This window comes from Mastigoproctus giganteus, chromosome 9 (assembly GCF_048544385.1).
Source record: "Mastigoproctus giganteus isolate SK-2022 chromosome 9, ASM4854438v1, whole genome shotgun sequence".
Taxonomy (NCBI): Eukaryota; Metazoa; Arthropoda; class Arachnida; order Uropygi; family Thelyphonidae; genus Mastigoproctus; species Mastigoproctus giganteus.
The window spans coordinates 187,260,555-187,279,416 of record NC_143583.1 but is presented as its reverse complement, the minus strand read 5'-3'; the positions used below and the strand labels follow the sequence as shown (position 1 = coordinate 187,279,416).

At 36.1% G+C, this 18,862-nt stretch overlaps 1 protein-coding gene across 3 annotated transcripts in view; it reads left to right on the top strand.

The window, feature by feature from the left end:
• The window catches only part of LOC150080951 (uncharacterized), a 233,556-nt gene that overhangs the window by 9,727 nt on the left and 204,967 nt on the right, over nucleotides 1-18,862 (top strand). For all 3 annotated transcript variants that reach the window (XM_090382126.1, XM_090382125.1, XM_090382128.1), the window contains exon 2: nucleotides 652-2,862. In XM_090382126.1, the coding sequence (XP_090238252.1) occupies nucleotides 750-2,862 (2,113 nt within the window). In that variant the 5' untranslated portion in view covers nucleotides 652-749. The remainder of the gene's footprint in view (nucleotides 1-651; nucleotides 2,863-18,862) is intronic.

Genomic DNA, 18,862 nt, shown 5'->3' with positions numbered 1-18,862 from the left:
TCTCAGGCTTCTTGATTCCATTCAGAAGAGGGCAGTTAGGTTAATTAATGATTCATCTCTAACAGAGTCTCTCCACTCGCTTTCTCATAGACGTACTGTTTCTGCTGTATGCCTCTTCTACAGATATTTCCATGGGCACTGTTCTTCTGAATTGGCTTCTATAATTCCCGCTCTCTCTTTCAAAACAGTCCGAACACGTGCCGCCACCAGCCAACATCCATTTACTGTCCAACTTCAAACCCACAGAACCAACTTTTCATCTTCCTCATTTATTCATTCAACTGCCGTTTTCTGGAACAACCTTCCTTCATACGTATTTCCTGAAAATTACAATCTACAGAAGTTCAAGTCCAATGTCAACAAATATCTTCTTTCGTCTTCTCAACCTCCAACCCATGCACGGTACTAAGTACTATAGGTTCTAATACCTCTCGTGTTTGGGGTTCACATAAAAAAAAAAAAAAATAAAAAAAAATAAATTAAAGGATTTAAATTTAATTAATGAAGATCTGATAGCCACTCTTGAAATAGACTTTAAAGGATAAGAATAAATTCATTAAAACTTATTTTAATTATATGTACATATATCATGATGCGAAGTACGGAATCATGTGGTAAATTTTTAATAAACTTAATTTTTCTTTTTTCTAGATAATTCCACATCATCTTGTACCAGATGTTCCTGTTCTGCAAAAAAAATATGAAGTTGCTTCTTTCCATAAAACATTGTGGTATATAGTTTTTGTGAAATGAAGTTAAGAAAGGCTAAAAGTAAGAATAGTCCTTTAAAAGTAATAAAAGAAATTACCAAAGTAGTTAAAGTTGATGATGAAATTGAAGTCGTTGTTAAAGAATTTCCTAATGGATTGACTGATGTAGACTCACTTGCATCATCCATCGAAAATATAAATAAATATGATCCTACATGGTTGGACCAAAATACATCGTTAATTTTAGCAGGAAGACAGGATAGGTTAAAAAAATCCCTTCAGTGCGCTGGGAATTCGAAACAAAATTATATTAGTCGTTCTTGGGACCATGATGTTGAAATTGAGGAAACAGGACCTTCTTATTCAGAATTTAATGATTCTCCAGGAAATTTATATTTAAAAATAAAAGAGGTGAAAGACAGTGTAAGAAAAGTAGCAAAACAAGTGAGTGTAAATAAGCAAGTACAGTTGTATGAAATGTCTGCTTTTAGTAGATGTAGAGAAATAAATTATGATGAATGTTTAGAACATACCAGGTTAAATTATCCTAGAAAATTAGGTGATGCTTGCATTCAAGCATGCAACACTATACAGAATTCTGAATATTCAGAATTCCATGAAAAAAATGAAATATATTTGCCCTGCTCAAGTGACTCATTTTGTTCCCATGAGATGAAAGATAATCGAAGCTATTCTCTTCCTGTGGATGATAGAAAATTGTTGCGTAACATTTCTGTTCCAAATAATACATTTTGGGATCATGCAAAGTTAAAAAATTACTCTTGCTCATCTCTTTGTAGTGAAAATGCTGACGCCAGTACAAATTCTGAAAATAGGTGGTTGAAATGTGGGGAATCTGAAAAAATGTTTACTGAAAATTTTTTTCAAACACAAGATAGATCATGTAAAATTGCTCAACATATTCAGGAACCCCCAGGTCCTTCAGAAGCAGAAACTGCACCTCCTACCAGTAATGATATATTTTTAGGGGATGTAATTTCTGGTATTCAACAAAAATTTTCAGAAGATAAGAAAATGGTGTGTTCTTGGTTGTCCACAGAAGACTTTCAGGCAAGGAATGTTTCTGTAAATTCTTTAAAAACAAAAATTCAAAATAAATTAAATAATACTGATGACTGTGATAATAACAAAATTATCACCAGTTTTCAAGATGAAGCACGGGAGTTGAAAACAGATGAAGTTTATAAGAAGACATCAGAAACAATTGAACCATCTAAAAAGTCTAAAGGGGGTAGGAAAACTGAATTAACTCTTTTGTATGAAGCTTTGAAAGAAATTTCTTGGGCTCAGAATTTAGATCCTCAGAATTTATTAAACAAAGAAGATAGACGATCAGTTAAAGTACCTTCTTGTGGAATTACACAGAATAAAGAGCTTCGAAAAGTCATAAAAGGTGGTTCTTCTGGTCAAAAATTATCTAATAATGGTAAAAGTAGAACAGTTGTAAAGGGCAAAAGAACATTAAGATATCTTGAAAATCTTAATTCCTCTTTTGCAAACCAGTTAAACAGAAGTAAACAAGTGAATAAATCATGTAAAATGATAAATAATAATCTCAAACCTGGAATTCAACTTGGTGTTTCAAAAAAAAAAACAAAACGTGTGAAGCAACCTCCAGTTAATACAACTAACATTTTAAAAAAATATGTTAGAAGAAATATTAGGAGTACCAGTAACAAAACTGAATTACTCGATTCAATAAGAAACAGGTCATATCTAGAAAATGATAAACGTAAAATGAAATTAATCCATAACTGTCAGAAACCTGAAATGTATATTCATGAAGATTTTCTTGGCACTAAAACTGAATGTACTAATTTAGATATATATGTGGACCACTGCTATTCTCAACACACATCCCATGGTAGTGACAATCACTGCAGACTGAATATTCAGAATTCGCACTCATCTCGAAGAATGGGAAACAAAAGCCATTGTTCTGAAAGAAATGAAGATAAATTTTTAAAGTGTAAGTGCTCTTCCCTTTCAGCAACCCAGGTTGAGGATGCGTTAGAACTTCGAGTTACTCTTGAACCTCTTGAACATACTCAGCTATGGTCAAAAAGTGATAGTAGTAAATTTAATCACTCGTCTGGAGCTAGCTGCTTTCATAATGTTGCCATTTCCAAAGGTAAAAATAAACGAATTGATTATAAATCTAATTTTAACTTTTTATTTGTAATCATTATTATTCCATAGTTTTGAAAACATTGTGTGTGTGTGTGTGTGTGTGTGTGTGTGTGTGTGTGTGTGTGTGTGTGTGTGTGTGTGTGTGTGAGAGAGAGAGAGAGAGAGAGAGAGAGAGAGAGAGAGAGAGAGAGAGAGAGAGAGAGAGAGAGAGAGAGAGAGAGAGAGCTCATCCTTCTGTTCAAATATGGCTCATTTCCATAATAAAAGCAGTCCTTTCACAGTGAAGCACAAGCACAGTCATACCGAGAAAAATTCTATACCCCATGAGCTTTGCACAGCCCCTCTCTCTCCCCCCCTGCTGAATTTCAGCGAGTGAGTTAAGTGGGCTCTGTGGAACTTTTAAGCATACAGTCGGTCCTCGTATAACACGTGTTTACATTACACGAATTCGATCATACACGATTTATAAATAGGGGGAACGTTATCTTATATAACACGAACCGAATTTGCTTATGCACGATTCGCCTTTGTGTTTACAAGAAATGGCAGTCGAACGCGGAATCACCCCAACAGAACGCAACACGATAGGAATGAAGAAGATTCTGAAAATGTATTTATGTGTTTTATATCAGTGAAGGGGAAACATATTTCACCATAATAACGTAAAAACCAACACAATTCCAGCTATCGATATAATCGCAAATGCAGTTAGATGGAATTTACTACCAGTTTATAACAGATTCCACTAGCAGAAACACAACTGGAAATTGTTTTTATTGTTTTATGGTAGTAACCCCCAGAAATGTGCTTTAGTAAAATGTGGGGTGTTAATAGTGTATCTCGGCCTTTACGGTGTTGTTTATTCAGTTGCTACCCGCGCGCAGCTTTGTTTATGTGTATCAAGCGTGCCTCCTCATTTTGTAATTGTGCTTTATTCCCTAAAAATTAGTAAAATACTTAAAAGGTGTGAAAAGGAAGCGTCCTGGTGAAGACACTGCAGATTCAGAGGAAAAAAAAAAAAAAAAAGCAATATCGATAAACAAAGGCGGACTGGATCAAAAATTCTTACCCGGGAAAATTTATAGTGGCCTCATACTACGGTTTATGGCCAAAATCACACCGGCCTCCGGCCCACCGGGATTTCCCCCGTAAGGCTTATGGCCAGTCCGCCTCTGTCGATAGAGAAAAAAATATGAAATTGTGAAACGCTTTGAGCGAAATGAAAGACCGTGTGATATTGCACGTGCTACAGACCTAAATGAGGCAACGCCGAGAATTACAAAAAATGCAGAGAAAATAAAAACAACTTTCATAGCAGGACAACTCAAAGTGAAATTAAAATCCATTAGATTAAGACACAAGAATTGGAAGGGATGGAGCGGCTGTCATCTGTTTGGATAGAAAATCAAACAAAAAACAAGTTTGCTTACCATAGAAGCAAAAGCATTAGCAATATTTTATTACGTAATAGTCATTACGTATTATAAAATACGTAAGTATTTTATTACGACTATTTTATTTAATATAATAATTTTTTTTACGAATAACATATGTATTTTATTCGTAAAAAATACTAAAAATACTTTATTATAATATAATAAATAATAAAAAATATTTATTATTTATTATATTATAATAAAAATATATATTATATTTTTTATTACGTATTTTAATCGTTATAAAATACGTAAGTATTTTATAACGAACGTAAGTATTTTATAACGATTTTAATCGTTATAAAATACGTAAGTAATTACCCGATTATTTATTGTGTTTGGTAATGTTTTGGTTCCAAATGTGTGTTCAATCTTGGCTGGTCGGCACATAACCCCACTTTTCCCATAGGGCCTGTTGTTTATATTGCACGATTTTGCATTGCACGAGGTTTTCTAGGAACACAACTATCGTGCTATACGAGGACAGACTGTATTTTGACTTGATTGTCTAACATTAGAGTGAAATTATTGTCAAAAATCAAATTGGAAGTTAAAAGAAAAATTAAATTTGTGGCATGAAATCTTCAAAATTTAAAAATGAAAACATTTTTGTTTTAACATGCTGTAATATCACATATATATATATATATAGTATATATATATATATATACACACAGGGTGTTTTAAAAATGGTCAATAATTTAAAGGTAAAAAGTACAAACTAAAATAAGCAAAAAAGTCCTAGTGAACATCAGGCTGCAAATGAACCGTTTTCGAGATAATGCACATTTTCTGTTAAGATCCGCCACTAACTATGGGAGCACTGTGGGAGGGTAGTCTGTATTTCTGAGACCTTGTACACGCTGGATATGGTAGGGGATATACAGTAATTGGCAATGTAAAATTCGCCACACACTGCTATGATTCAATACACGCTCTTGCAGAACAACTCTCCTTGTCGAAATTCCTGGATTTTGTTCTATTCTTTCTAACACCCTTTCCCTAACGTCAGGTGTTATGCTTCTGGGCCTACCTGCTCGTGGCATCTCCGTAGCCAGGTGGGAGGGAGCAGCAGTGCGTACCACATGCTTCTTGATTAGACCGGGGTTCGAGCCCGTCACCACCAAATATGGAGGATGCAGAAAGGTCAGGGAATGACCACCGCATATTCCGGAGCAATATGGCCTTAGTTGCTAATGCTCCTAAAAACCAAACAACAACAACAACAACTACCTGCTCGTATTCCATGTGCGAAGCGCCCATGTTCTCTAAGGCGTTGATATACCCTGATGAATGTGCACCTGTTGGGCTGCCTTTGGCGAGGAAATGCTTCTTGGTACAAACATGCAGCCTTGAGTATACTGCCGTTGCCTTTACCATACATGAAGTGCATGTCCGCATACTCTTTGTTGCTGTAACCTCTTTCCATGTTGACTATCCTTTGACAAGTACTAGTATGCCTGCTATGTCTCGGAGCATTGAGAGAGAGGAAACGGAGAGAATGAGCATAACCTAACCTAAACAAACAAGTCAGTGGTGGATCCCAACTCTGTACAGTTTACCTTGTGAGTGGTGGATCCAAACTCTGTACAGTTCACCTTGTCAAGTGGTGGATCCCAACTAGAAATGTGCAATATCTCGAAAACGATTCACTTTATTAAGGACCCATGTTTACTAGACTTTTTTTTTTTGCATATTGTAGTCTGTACAAGTTCACCTTTAAATTATTGACCATCACTTTGAAACACCCTGTATATATATTGTGTGATTCTGTTTCATCAGCTTATAGATCATAATTCCCGAAAATTTATTCAGTTTTGGCTTTTGTATACCCAGATCAGATAACTGATGCTGATAAGTACGGTTTTATTTTCTGATTTCTGTTTTCTTACCATCTAATACGAATTATCCACAATTACTTTAAGAATTCTAGACAATTCATACATAAAAAGGGACATATTAAATGACTTTGAAATGAATATATACATATCTATTCCACAGAATTCATATATCAGAGACATATATGTACATACTCACGAAGGGGTTAATATATCCAAATAGCAAAATACAGGTAGCCATCTGTTCCTGAAAGAACTGTCGCAAAAAAAATTGTTGTAAAATGAATCAATTTGTACAATGTAAGTCAATGAGTTACTTTCCAGGCCCCTTCTCAAAATTGACATAAGTAATATAATATTATATTTAAAGCTCTGAAATGAATGCTATGAATGTAAAAACAGCATTTTTATGAATATATATCAATTAAATGTAATGTAGTATAAAATAATCAAACTAAATTTAATTAAATAAAAAAAATTAAATTACGTATACAGCAGGCCCCCGTTATAATGCAGTTCGCTTCGCTGATTCGCTATAACACTGTTCTTATATTATAACCCATATCTGACTATAAAGCTGTCACAGATCACTATAATGCTCTTTTACAGATTGCATTTTTGGCATATTTAACGAAATCATTTAATTTGATGGAGTCGATAGCTTGAAAATGAATAGCAAAACAGCATTAAAACGTTTCCCACGCCGACTTGAGAAATTTTCCCATGCTCAGTGGAATTTTCTTGCACGCTAATTTAATTGCAGTACAGTGACTTGTTATGTAGATCCGAGATCAACATTTTAAAAAATGATCAACTATATTGCTTGTAATATTTGCATTATATGCATTTTTCTGAAGTCACTCAGTACAGTATTAGACATTGTGCATAACGGACAGTTTACTTGAACATTGTATCATAATTAATGCAACCAACGCAGTTACATTTTTGAAGAGTTAATAATGGCCGATAAGAATGAAAAAGCAACAACGTCTGGGCACAGTACAAAGACTATAAATGTAAGAAAAAGACTGAATTTGAAAATTAAATTAGACATTTTGAAGCAAATCGATTCCAGTCAAAGACAAGCGGATGTGTGCTATAAATTCTCTTGCAAGTTTAACTGTAAGAACAATAATAAAAAAAAATAATAATAAAGAATTAATTTTAGCAGCGGGAAAGATAGCTGTTCCACTGCAAGCAACTAGGGCTAGGCCGGCTATTAGGATTGAAATGGAAAGACTTTAACTAATTTTATTGAAGATAATATGCAGAATTCAGTTAAGTTAAATATTATAAAAAAAGAAAGAAAAAAAAAAAAAAAAGGTGGAACCATTTAAAACTAGTAAGAGCTGGTTGAATAGATTTAAAATCCAGGGAGAAGCCGCAAGTGCAGATCAAGGAGCCGAAACTTTCAAAAAAGAACTTGTTAAAATTATTGAAGAGGGGTATTATGTGTTATACTTCTCAACAAGTTTTTAACATAGATGAAACAGGACTTTTGTGGAAACGAATGCCTAAAAGAAGTTTCATATTGAAAGAAGAAAAAAACATGCCAGGTTTCAAAGCGGCTAAGGATCGGTTGACTTTATTGTTGGGTGGTAACGCTGCGGGGGATTTAAAATTAATACTCCTTTTAGTTTATGTGGAAGAGGGCCAAAGTTCAACCCAAAATCAACACATTTTTCCTGATTAAATTAAATCAATTTAGATCAGTTAAATTCATGATTTTAATTGGAATTTTAAGTTTAATTTTGATATGTAGGTAGTTGCCACATAATTATATATGTATGTAATGCAGAATATTTTATATGTACAAATATTTGAATATTAAATATTTTGACCGACATTTGTGCATCTTTTCACTACCGTTTATTATTGATTAGGAAATATCCTATGGCACCGACCACAACTCACAAATACATAGGTTACCTTATGGGAATGCTGTGTTCGCTTAGCGCAAATTCACTTAGCGCTCTGTTTTTCTGGATTGAATTATCAGCGTTAATCGGGGGTCACCTGTATTTACTTTGATATGTTCAAAGACCAGATTGAAAGCTGTAAGGCCCCTTCATTGATCTTTTTTGACAGTGGTGTAATGCAGAGATTTTACTTCTCTAATGAAGTCCCTGGTTGGGGATCTTTCCTTTTGTGAAGAAAGCATGCAATGTTGATGGTCGAGATTTCCTCTTTCTTTGAGAATTTCAGAATAAGGACCAATGGATACAATTATGCTCCTTTTCACTTTGCTCCCAGTCACGGTCAATCTCACAGAGCTCATCAGTGAGTTTCCGTGGCTGAAAGGATGCACTGTAGGTCGTTTGTATTCATAGATTTTAGAAGAGGCTCTTTTTTTTTTTTTTTTCCCTCCTCCTCCTTTTATTGGCTTAGTTCTTTAACCAATTCTTCAAAGTCTTCATTAGAAAGTTGTTATCCAACAGCTCTGTTACATCTTCAGCTGTAACCTTCCAATCCTGCCTCTTGTGCCAGTTTGCTAACATTTTCAACAATGTTCTCCACTGACTCTAATCCTGTGAAGTTGTGCATAAATTGTGGGAGAAGTTTACACCACACTCCATTCAAACAGTTCACCGACATTTCTTCCTAAGCTGTGTTGATGTTATTAATGCCCTTCAAAATGTCGAATGAGTGCCAATAATCCTTGATAGTTTTGTCTGACCAAATCTTCACCATTTCCATGAAGGTTTGGCAGAGGTAATAGGCTTGAAAGATTGTTATTACCCATTGGTCAATTGGTTGCAAAAGTGAAATGGTGTTTGGTGGTATGTAAACAACATCGATATCCAGAGATGTTCTGACTTCAGCAAGGTTTGCCGGATGGCCAGGGGCATTGTCCAAGAGAAGAAGAGCCTTGACTGGTAATTCATTCTCTTGACAAAAACAGAGCATAGTAGGCAAAAAATAGTTTGTATAACAATCCAAGAAGATTTCTTGTGTCACCCAAGCCTTCTTGTTCCATTTTTCCATTTCCAGTGGACTGGAAACATGGCTTTGTTTAGACCTTTGAGAGCATGTGGTGTCTGTGAATGGTACACCAACATTGGTTTTAATTTTAAAGTGCCAGAGACATTTGCACTCAGAAGAAGCATTAGCCTGTTCTTTGCAGCCTTAAAACCTTGTGCAGACTGCCCTTCATGGGCAATGAAGGTTGGTGTGGCAATTTCTTCCAGTAAAGCCTGGTCTCGTCAACATTAAAAATGGGATCAGAAGGATAATTATCCTCCTCTGCAATGGCTTGAAACTGAAGGAAATGCTGCAGCTGCCTCAGCATCTTCACTTGCCGCCTAGTCATTTAATTTTACACAGCGGCACTTACCTCAAGATTTAAATTGCATGAACCATCCCTTGCTACCTAAAAATGTCTCATCACCACCCTCCTTTTTTTTCTTAAGATCTTCAAAAATTGACTTTGTCTAATCAGCAATAACAGCTTGAGTAAATGGAATATTATTTTTTGATTTAAGTCATCCACCCACAATGAAAATTTCTCCATTTTTTTTCCTAAAAGTTTACTTCTGCTATTGCTCACTTGCATTTACACTTACTGTCATAACATGTTGTGTTGACTGTTTTATTTTATCTGTATTTTTCATTATGGTACTCAGTTGATGGAGGCAATTTCATACTTTTCTACACACATTAGGACGTGTCTGACCACTTCCATTCTATGAATTAATTCACTTTTTCAACATAGATTCACACATCCATCTTTTTTTCCAATGATAGATCTATGTGACTTTTTAGCAACATTTTCACATTCACTTGGCTTTACTGCACTTCTTTACTACACATGGCAAATCTTATTTTATTAATTTAATCAACAATTTTTTAATTAAAACGTACAAATTGACACTGTAGAATAGTGGCCCCACAATAGTACATTAACAAGCAAACTGAGTGTTCCTCACTTCTTATCTCCAGCCACTTGATCCTTGGTTGGCTTAGATGGTAGATGGGGATAGCACTTATATCTGATTAGCTGTGCTGTTTCTTTACATCATATTGGGTATTTATAGTTTTTGTACTTCTGGTTCTGGTTGTTATTGCGAATCATCGCAAAACGAATCATCTTAAAACTACTTGTATGTTTTTTTTTAAGTTGTGATTGTATTTACAGTAGACTTGAAATAATGGCGCCCCAAATAATGGAAAATTTGTGCTGATGGCACCCCAAATAATGGAAAATTTGTGCTAACGATACATTGAGATCGGTTTGAAGTGCCAAAAAAAAAAGAAGAAGAAAACGAAAAGTTATGTGATTACTGTATTTGTTTATGTTCGCCATTTTGAAAGTGAATTCTGTACCCATGGTATATGAATTACAATACATGTGGTATGTGAATTAACTTTCTGAAAAGTTAATTCATATACCATGTGTATTGTGTCTGTAAATTATGTGTTCTCTGGTCAGTTTGCCTGTTTTGCTGTTGAAAAACCCCAGTACTGAGTAAAAAACCTTGCTAGCTATTTGCTTGCTAGCCTCAGGCCCACTAACTCAGCTGCGGGATGAAAAAAAAGCCCATAAAAGTTACTCATGTCATTAATGGGATTCGAACCCGGGCCTTATCATCACTGTGCGGGTAGTACAGTGATGATACCACTGTGCTACCTGTGCAGACTAAACTTGATATAATAAAGAAAATAGAACGGGATGTTAGAAATAGAAAGAGATTAAAAATTGCATTCTTAATCTCTCTCTATTTTTATTTAGCCTCATTATTTCTGCATTAAATGTATTAAAAATAAAACATTTTAGATAACGGAAAAATCAAAATAACGACATCTTCAATCCCTCCCCCCCAAGGTGCCGTTATTCTGGAAGTCTGCTGTATTATCTTATTGTTATTTGATATTTCAGCTATATGCTACAAAGGAGCACTTTAGAAACCAGTGGTCCCGATCACGATAACCTGTGAGAACGTCAGTTAATGTGAGCTGACCGGGCTAGCCAGGTGGGTAAAGTCGCGGGTTCGAGTCCTGCCTCAGGCTTGGATCAGACTAAAATGCAAAATCTTTGGAAGGTGTATTATAGCCACAGAAGCTGATGCTCCAACAACTAACAAAAAAAAAAAAAAGTTAATGTGATTAGGTGCATGGGGCTAGTTTAATTCCTCAAAGTATAAGTGTTTATAGCAGCAATTTATAAATAACTGATAAATATTAGCGTTAGCATTAGTAGAGGCATACGATGCACGAAAGCAAGCTTATGCAGCATCAGCCAAAAAAAAAAAAAAAAACGCTCTGATTTCACCCCTTTGTTCGTTCCAAATACCTGTCCAGCTCAGCCATAAATTTATTTAGACTATCATCTTCCACAACAAAAGATGGAAGTCTGTTCCACCAAACAACTACCTGCTGGCTAAAGGCAAACTTCCGCACATATATCCTACAACTGTCTTTTCTCAATTTGAATTTATGCCCACTTAGGTGATTATTCTGAGCAAGCGGAAGAATCCCATCAGCATTGTGCATGCTTAAACCATTCAGGGATACACCCCAATCAGATCACCTCGCAGGTGCCTAGTCTCCAAACACTAATCTGCAAAACTTAAGCATTTCTTCGTAAGAGCAACCCTTTGTTCCGTTCACTAATCTTGTTGTCCTTCTCTGTACTCGTTCCAACAGCTCTACATCCTTCTTAAAATGAGGCCTCCAGACCTGTATATAGTACTCAAGGTGTGGCCTGACCATTGCCTTATACAAGGGGATAATCACCTGCTTATCCCTGTTAGAAAAATTACTGTATATCATTGACAAGACATCACGAGCTACTCTTGCAGACTGTCTGTTCTGCTCAGAAAACTTCATATCTGCCTGCGCAGTTACTCACAGGTCCTTTTCATTCTCTACCACTGTCAGTGTAGTACCACAAAGTTGATAAGTTACTCTGGGGTTGCTGCTGCCCATATGCAGTACTTTACATTTGTCAGTGTTAAACTTCATTTGCCACCTCTCAGTCCATCTGCTCAACTTTTCTAGATCCTGTTGCAGCAGCATACTGTCATTAGTGTCCTTAACAACCCTGCCAACCTTCGTATCGTCTGAAAACTTGGGCATTAAGCATGACATACCATCATCAATATCATTTGTAAATACAGAAAACAACAGTGGACCCAACACCGAACCTTGAGTGACTCCACTAATAACATTAATCCACGAAGAGAAGTGTCCATTGATTACCACTCTGTCTTTTCCCACCCAACCATCCCTTTATCCATAGTAGCAATTTGCCTCCAGTGCCGCACTGCTCCAATTTGTGCAGCAGTCTTCCATGTGCAGCAGTATCAAAAACCTTTCTAAGGTCCAAATGCAGTAAACCCCCACTATTTGTGGTATCTGTATTCGCGGGTCGCTGATTTAATATAAAATGAAACCTAAAAAAATGTGAATTTTAAAGTGCCGTGAACATTTTCTGCCATAAAAAAAACGAGGGTGCAGCTAAAATCATCTTTCTCGGTCAAAACAACACTCCGTGGGTGGGGGGAGAGGGGAGACAAAATTGCGAGCATGGATGTTTCCCACTAATCCTTGTTCAGTATTTGTTATATGCGCTTGTCATGGAAGGTTTCGTGGTTTGTTTCTAATTTATATGCTTATAAATTTATCAATTTATAAATTGATATGCTTACAAAAGTGAAAAACCTACTGTTTTGCAGTGTTAGTATAAACATGCTTTTTCGAGTGTGTTAACGGTAAAAGAAAGTGACTTTATTGTGGGCAAGTTCTTTTCTAACCCCTACAAAAATATGGCTACGAATAATAAGGGAATTGTGAAAAGATCAAAGAAGATGATGACATTAATGAGTAAAATTGAGTTGTTAGACAAAATGTATAATGGTGAAAGTGTGTCGTCTGTGGCAAAATATTATAAAATCAATGAGTCAATGGTATGATCAATCAAGAAATCGGAAGAAAAATCCGCCGTAGTGTCCGTGAAAAAGCGCTAATTGCTTCAAAAATTTGCTCTGTATCTCGTGATGTTAAATTCAAAAATAATGGAAAAAGCTTTAAATCTGTGGATAGAAGACTGAACTCAAAATAAAATTCCGTTAAAGTTCACTCATCATTCATGAAAAGGCAAAACACCTTTATCAACACTAGCGATACTGGTGATAACACTGGCGAAATAAGTTTTTTTAGCTAGCAAAGCCGCTGGTTTGAAAGATTTGTTTTAAATTTCTAATAAATATTACATTTAATATTAAATTGTTTCTTATTTTCATTTCGATGCCCTATTCTTGTATTTCACTATGCACACAGTCAATATAAATATGAGATATTATTAATTAATAAAACTGCCTGTTATAAGCTGATAATAAATAAAAAAAAAAATAACAATGAACATGCTATGGGATCAGTGCATTTGACCCATGGTGATTCTGCTGTTTGGCCAGATGTATGATGGCCATAGTGTTGAGATGGGTAGGTGACTAATGGAGTTCTTTGATTTAATTCTTTTGAGGGAATGAGCCTTCTGTTCAAACACTCCAATTTATCCATCAAAATACTGAATTTCTATTTTTCTCTCTCTCTCTCTCTCTCTCTGTCTGTGTGTACAGTCAGTCCTCGTATAGCACGATAGTTGCATTCCTAGAAACTCTCATGCAATATAAACAACAGGCCCTATGGGAAAAATGGGGTTAAGTGCCGACCACCCAAGATTGAACACACATTGGTAACCAAAACATTACCAAACACAATAAATAATTGTAATAAAATACTTACGCATTTTATTATGACTATTACGTAATAAAATATTGCTAATGCTTTTACTTCTATCGTAAGCAAACTTGTTTTTTGTTTGATTTTCTATCCACAGATGACAGCCGTTCCATCTCTTCCAGTTCTTTGTGTCTTAATCTAATGGATTTTAATTACACTTTGAGTTGTTCCTGCTATGAAAGTTGTTTTTATTTTCTCTGCATTCTTTGTAATTCTCGGCGTTGCCTCATTTAGGTCTGTAGCACGTGCAATATCACATGGTCTTTCATTTTGCTCAAAGCATTTCACAATTTCATATTTTTTCTCTATCGACAGAGGCGGACTGGCCTCGGCCTTACCGGGGAAACCCCGGTGGGCCGGAGGCCGGTGTGATTTTGGCCATAAACCATAGTATGAGGCCACTATAAATTTTCCCGGGTAAGAATTTTTGAGCCAGTCCGCCTCTGTTATCGATATTGCTTTTCTTTTTCTCTCTGAGTCTGCAGTATCTTCACCAGGATGCTTCCTTTTCACACCTTTTAAGTGTTTTACTCATTTTTAGGGAACAAAGCACAATTACAAAATGAGGAGGCACGCTTGATACACATAAACAAAGCTGCACGCGTGTAGCAACTGAATAAACAACACCGTAAAGGCTGGATACACTATTAACATCTCACATTTTACTGAAGCACATTTCTAGGGGTTACTACCATAAAACAATAAAAACAATTTCCAGTTGTGTTTCTGCTAGTGGAATCTGTTATAAACTGGTAGTAAACTCGATCTAATTGCATTTGCGATTATACCGATAGCTGGAATTGTGTTGGTTTTTACCTTTTATTATGGTGAAATGTGTTTCCCCATCACTGATATAAAAAACAAATACATTTTAGAATCTTCTTTTCATTCCTATCGTGTTGCGTTTGGTTGGGGTTATTCTGCGTTCGACTGCCATTTCTTGTAAACACAAAGGCGAATTGTGCATAAGCGAATTCGGTTTGTGTTATATACGATATCGTTCCCCTATTTATAAATCGTCTATGATCGAATTCGTGTAGTGTAAACACGTGTTATACGAGGAATGACTGTACTGTATTACAAAGGTGTCTTGCATGCCATTATGTCCAACAGTAATATGGTTTGCATATGGTAACTTGACTTTTCTGCAAGTAGTGCTGCTTCTGAGTGTATTGGGCATCAGACACTGCACTAAAAATAAAAGATTTTTCTATTTTATAATGTTTGAATTTTTGTTTAAAGCATTTTTCACCACTTATAATCTTCTATGAACTGATTCTTGTTTTTGTGTAATGATGTTTTGTAGCAGTTGATTTGTATACAAAATGTGATAACCTGACAGTTTCCTTAGGGAGAAAGTGTATACGAGGACTATTCAATAACGGTCCTCGTATACACTTTCCTCCTTGCAGGAAACTGTCAGGTTATCATAATTTTTTCTACCTTGTACCTCTATTAATGATCCATATTTTGGTGGTCCTTTTCAAAGTAGTCTCCATTTGACAAAATGCACTTACTCCAATGTTTCTATCCTCCTTCAAAAATAAAGCGGAAGTCGTTTTTTGACATGCATTTGAGAATCACCTCCACAATCTTTACAACTTCTGTGTACTGGAAACGTTTTCCTCCAAGTTCACTCTTTAACTTGGGAAATAAAAAAAAAAAAAAATGCAGGGTGTAATGTCAGGGCTGTAGGCCGAATGGGGAAACATTTGACATTAATGCTGGCTAAGTACTCGATGACAGTACAAGCAATGTGTGGTCTTGCATTATTGTGATGCAGCATCTACCTGCCTGTGTGCAGTTGTGGTCATTTGACAAATGTGATCCTGCAGTGTGCAGTACATTTCTGTAATAAGGTCTGTAACAGTTGTATGATGTGGCAGAACATGCTGGTAAACCATTCCTTGAATGTCAAAAAAAAAAAGATGAACATAACCTTTCTTGTAGAAGCCATAACTTTTGCTTTTTTCAGTGTTGGCAATGATGTAGACTTCCAAACAGTCTCTGGGTCAAAATGATGAAACCATGTCTCATTCACCATTATCACCTTCTGCAGAACCTCACCATCATCAGTAACCATCCATTTCAACTCCTGACAAACCTCCATGCGAAGTTGTTGCCCAGGTGTGAGAAGTCTTAGAACCCAGCATGGACAGACACGTGTCAGATGCAAATGGTCATGGAGAATACTGTGCATGCTTCCTACAGATATTCTCAGTGGCTCTGCCAGTTGCCTTACTGTTATAGACAATATTTTCTCACAATAACAAAAGAAGTGTTTATGGTTTCTGTGGTGACAAACAGTGGTTGCAGCTCCAGGACCGCTGATTTTTGCAATTGAATCATGTTCATATTTAAACATTCTAAACCACCTGCAAACTGTGCTGTATGAAAGTGCAGATTTACCATAAGCCTCTTTTAACATTTCATATGCTTCAGCTGATGTTATCTTGAGACAGAATCGAAATTTGAGAGCAGTGTGCTATTCCTTGCATGTCATGTACATTGTTATGTAGGCAAAACTGAACAGGTATAAATTTGACCAACCACCAAGGTCACACCGTGTGCACGGGTTAACTGCGCAGTTGCTATGTGAAACAGTTTGGTTTAGTCTTTAATTCTGTAGCTCAGTAGAAATAGTAAGTAGTACAGTGTTCATGAAAAATTATGATCATTTTGTATTGAACAGCCTTCATATACATTGAAATTGCCTCACCCAGAAGGAGTAGATTTGTTTTCATGGAAATCTGCTTATGAATCAAGGATGGGATAGATGCAAATGTTTATGTTTCTGTTGTAAACATATAGCATGAGATAAAAGGACAAATGCTGAGTGCTAAGCCAAATGCATGAGGTGCTGTAATTTTTATGCAACAAGCCGTGAAAGTTTGTTTACAGCATATATTGAATTTGAGTGCGACGATATTGTTGGTATGTGTAAAGCCAGATGGTCTGCCTGCTGTGTTGCCACACATTTAGGTTGCAGTGCAAGTACAGTTGGATGTTGTTATAGGCAGTGGCCTCAGAAGTCATTATAGGGGGATTAGGGCTGGACAGACAAAAGCAACAGGGAAGAATTGCTGGATTCATTTGCAGGTGGTAGCAAACACAACTACTTGTTAGGTTTGCAACACCTGCTAGGGTGTTTCAATGAAGAACAGGACTGTTGTCAGCAGACTTCCAAGAAAGAGGCTTGATACCCTGGACTCCACTGTGGCAACTGCCCTTGAATGCAAGCCACTATCAAACTCAGCTGAACTGGTATTTTCACTCCAGATGACTTCACCAACAGACAGTTCCTTTCTGCTACTAAACATCTGTCTGTCAAAACTTATACTGTTGCAGAAATACTCACCATCAGGTGTGAGATGGTTTGTAAACGTGGTGTGGCACCAGGGGAGATGAAGTTGTTGGCTCAGTTTTTCTTAACTCCTCACTTACTGAGACGAGTGTGATTTTCTTTGCAATTATTTTTTTTGCTAGCTACAAAAGTTCTGTAAACATCAAACTGACAGCTTTGGTTCCAGCATGATGGAACCCCACTGTATAAATTTGTAAAAGTGCAACAGTGGAGGTAATATGTCTTGGCCACCTCATTTCCCCAATCTCATCCTTTTAGACTTTTCTTTTCATTAAAGCAGATGTATAAGACATCCATTGAAAATTCAATCAGTTTCAAAAGGTAATGAATGCACTGAAATTAACAGTATTATTCTAAAAAATATTTGTTCTAATTTATTGTATATGTTACAAGCTTGTATTGTGGCAGAGGGCATTCACATTGAGTTTATGAATAATATTTAAAGCTCATGTTGGCTCTATTTTAAAACTATGCCACCTGCAGTCTCCAGTATGGACAATGTAGAATGTTGTAAATTAAACGGTTCGGCATCAATTTCCTCCCTGAAATCATTTTGGCAGTTTCTCATAGGAAATATTTTCAACAACTCAGATGTGTGCTTATAAAAGTTCTCATCATCCTGTTTTCAAATATCATAGGTTAGTGGCCAAAAACCATGATCTGTAATTGGTTTAATCATATTTTCCATCTATTTTATCTATTTATTTATTTAAAAAAAAAAAATTCTAGAACATTCAGGAGCTTTCCACAATCAAGAATGTTCTAGAATATTTTTATGTGCAGAAGAAAGGTCAGGGTGTTTCTGGAAGGTTCTAGAACTCTCAACTGACTTCTCATAAACATTGTGAGCCATCTAGAAACTTCTCTATTGGTGTATACGAGGGGGTTCTGCAACAAGCAAGCATTTTCATATTTAAAAAAAGTGTATCTGTTTCAGAGAGTGAGTGAGTGGTGAACAAGTGTTTTAGTAAATTAGTGTTTGTAAAAAAGTGTTGTGTGCATTAGTGTAAATCATGAACTGTGTTTAAATTAGAAATAAAAATCTAAAATTCCTTAATTGCATTCTTATGTGCATGGTACCTCAACCATACATGAAATATGTTGCATTTTTGCTGAAATAAGCCTGATAGCTTTTCATACGTTTGTAGAGAAGTGAGTTTAAAATCGCAGCGGAAGCCAATCTTACAACTTGTAAGAAAAGATTCAAGTTTGGAGATCAACATCAAGTATGGACTCCAAAGATTTCCTGTAGCTCATGTTCAAGGACATTAACAGGCTGGCTTAGAAGTAGTCATAAAATCAGTGTCTTTTGCTGTTCTGGTGACATGGCAGAAACCTTGAGACCATATAAACAATTGTTACTTTTGTTTGACCAGTATGTCTGGTTTTTCGGGAAAATCCAATCATAAAGTAGAGTATCCCAAAGCCACCAGAAACTTATGGACTTGCCGACCGGGCTAGTCGAGTGGGTAAAGTACCTGCCCGGCAACCCAAAGGTCGCGGGTTCAATTCCTGCCTCGGGCTTGGATCAAAGTACTGCAAAAACCTTGGGAGGTGCAATATGGTCACAGAAGCCAATGCGCCAACAACTACCAAATCAAAAAAAAAAAAAAAAACTTATGG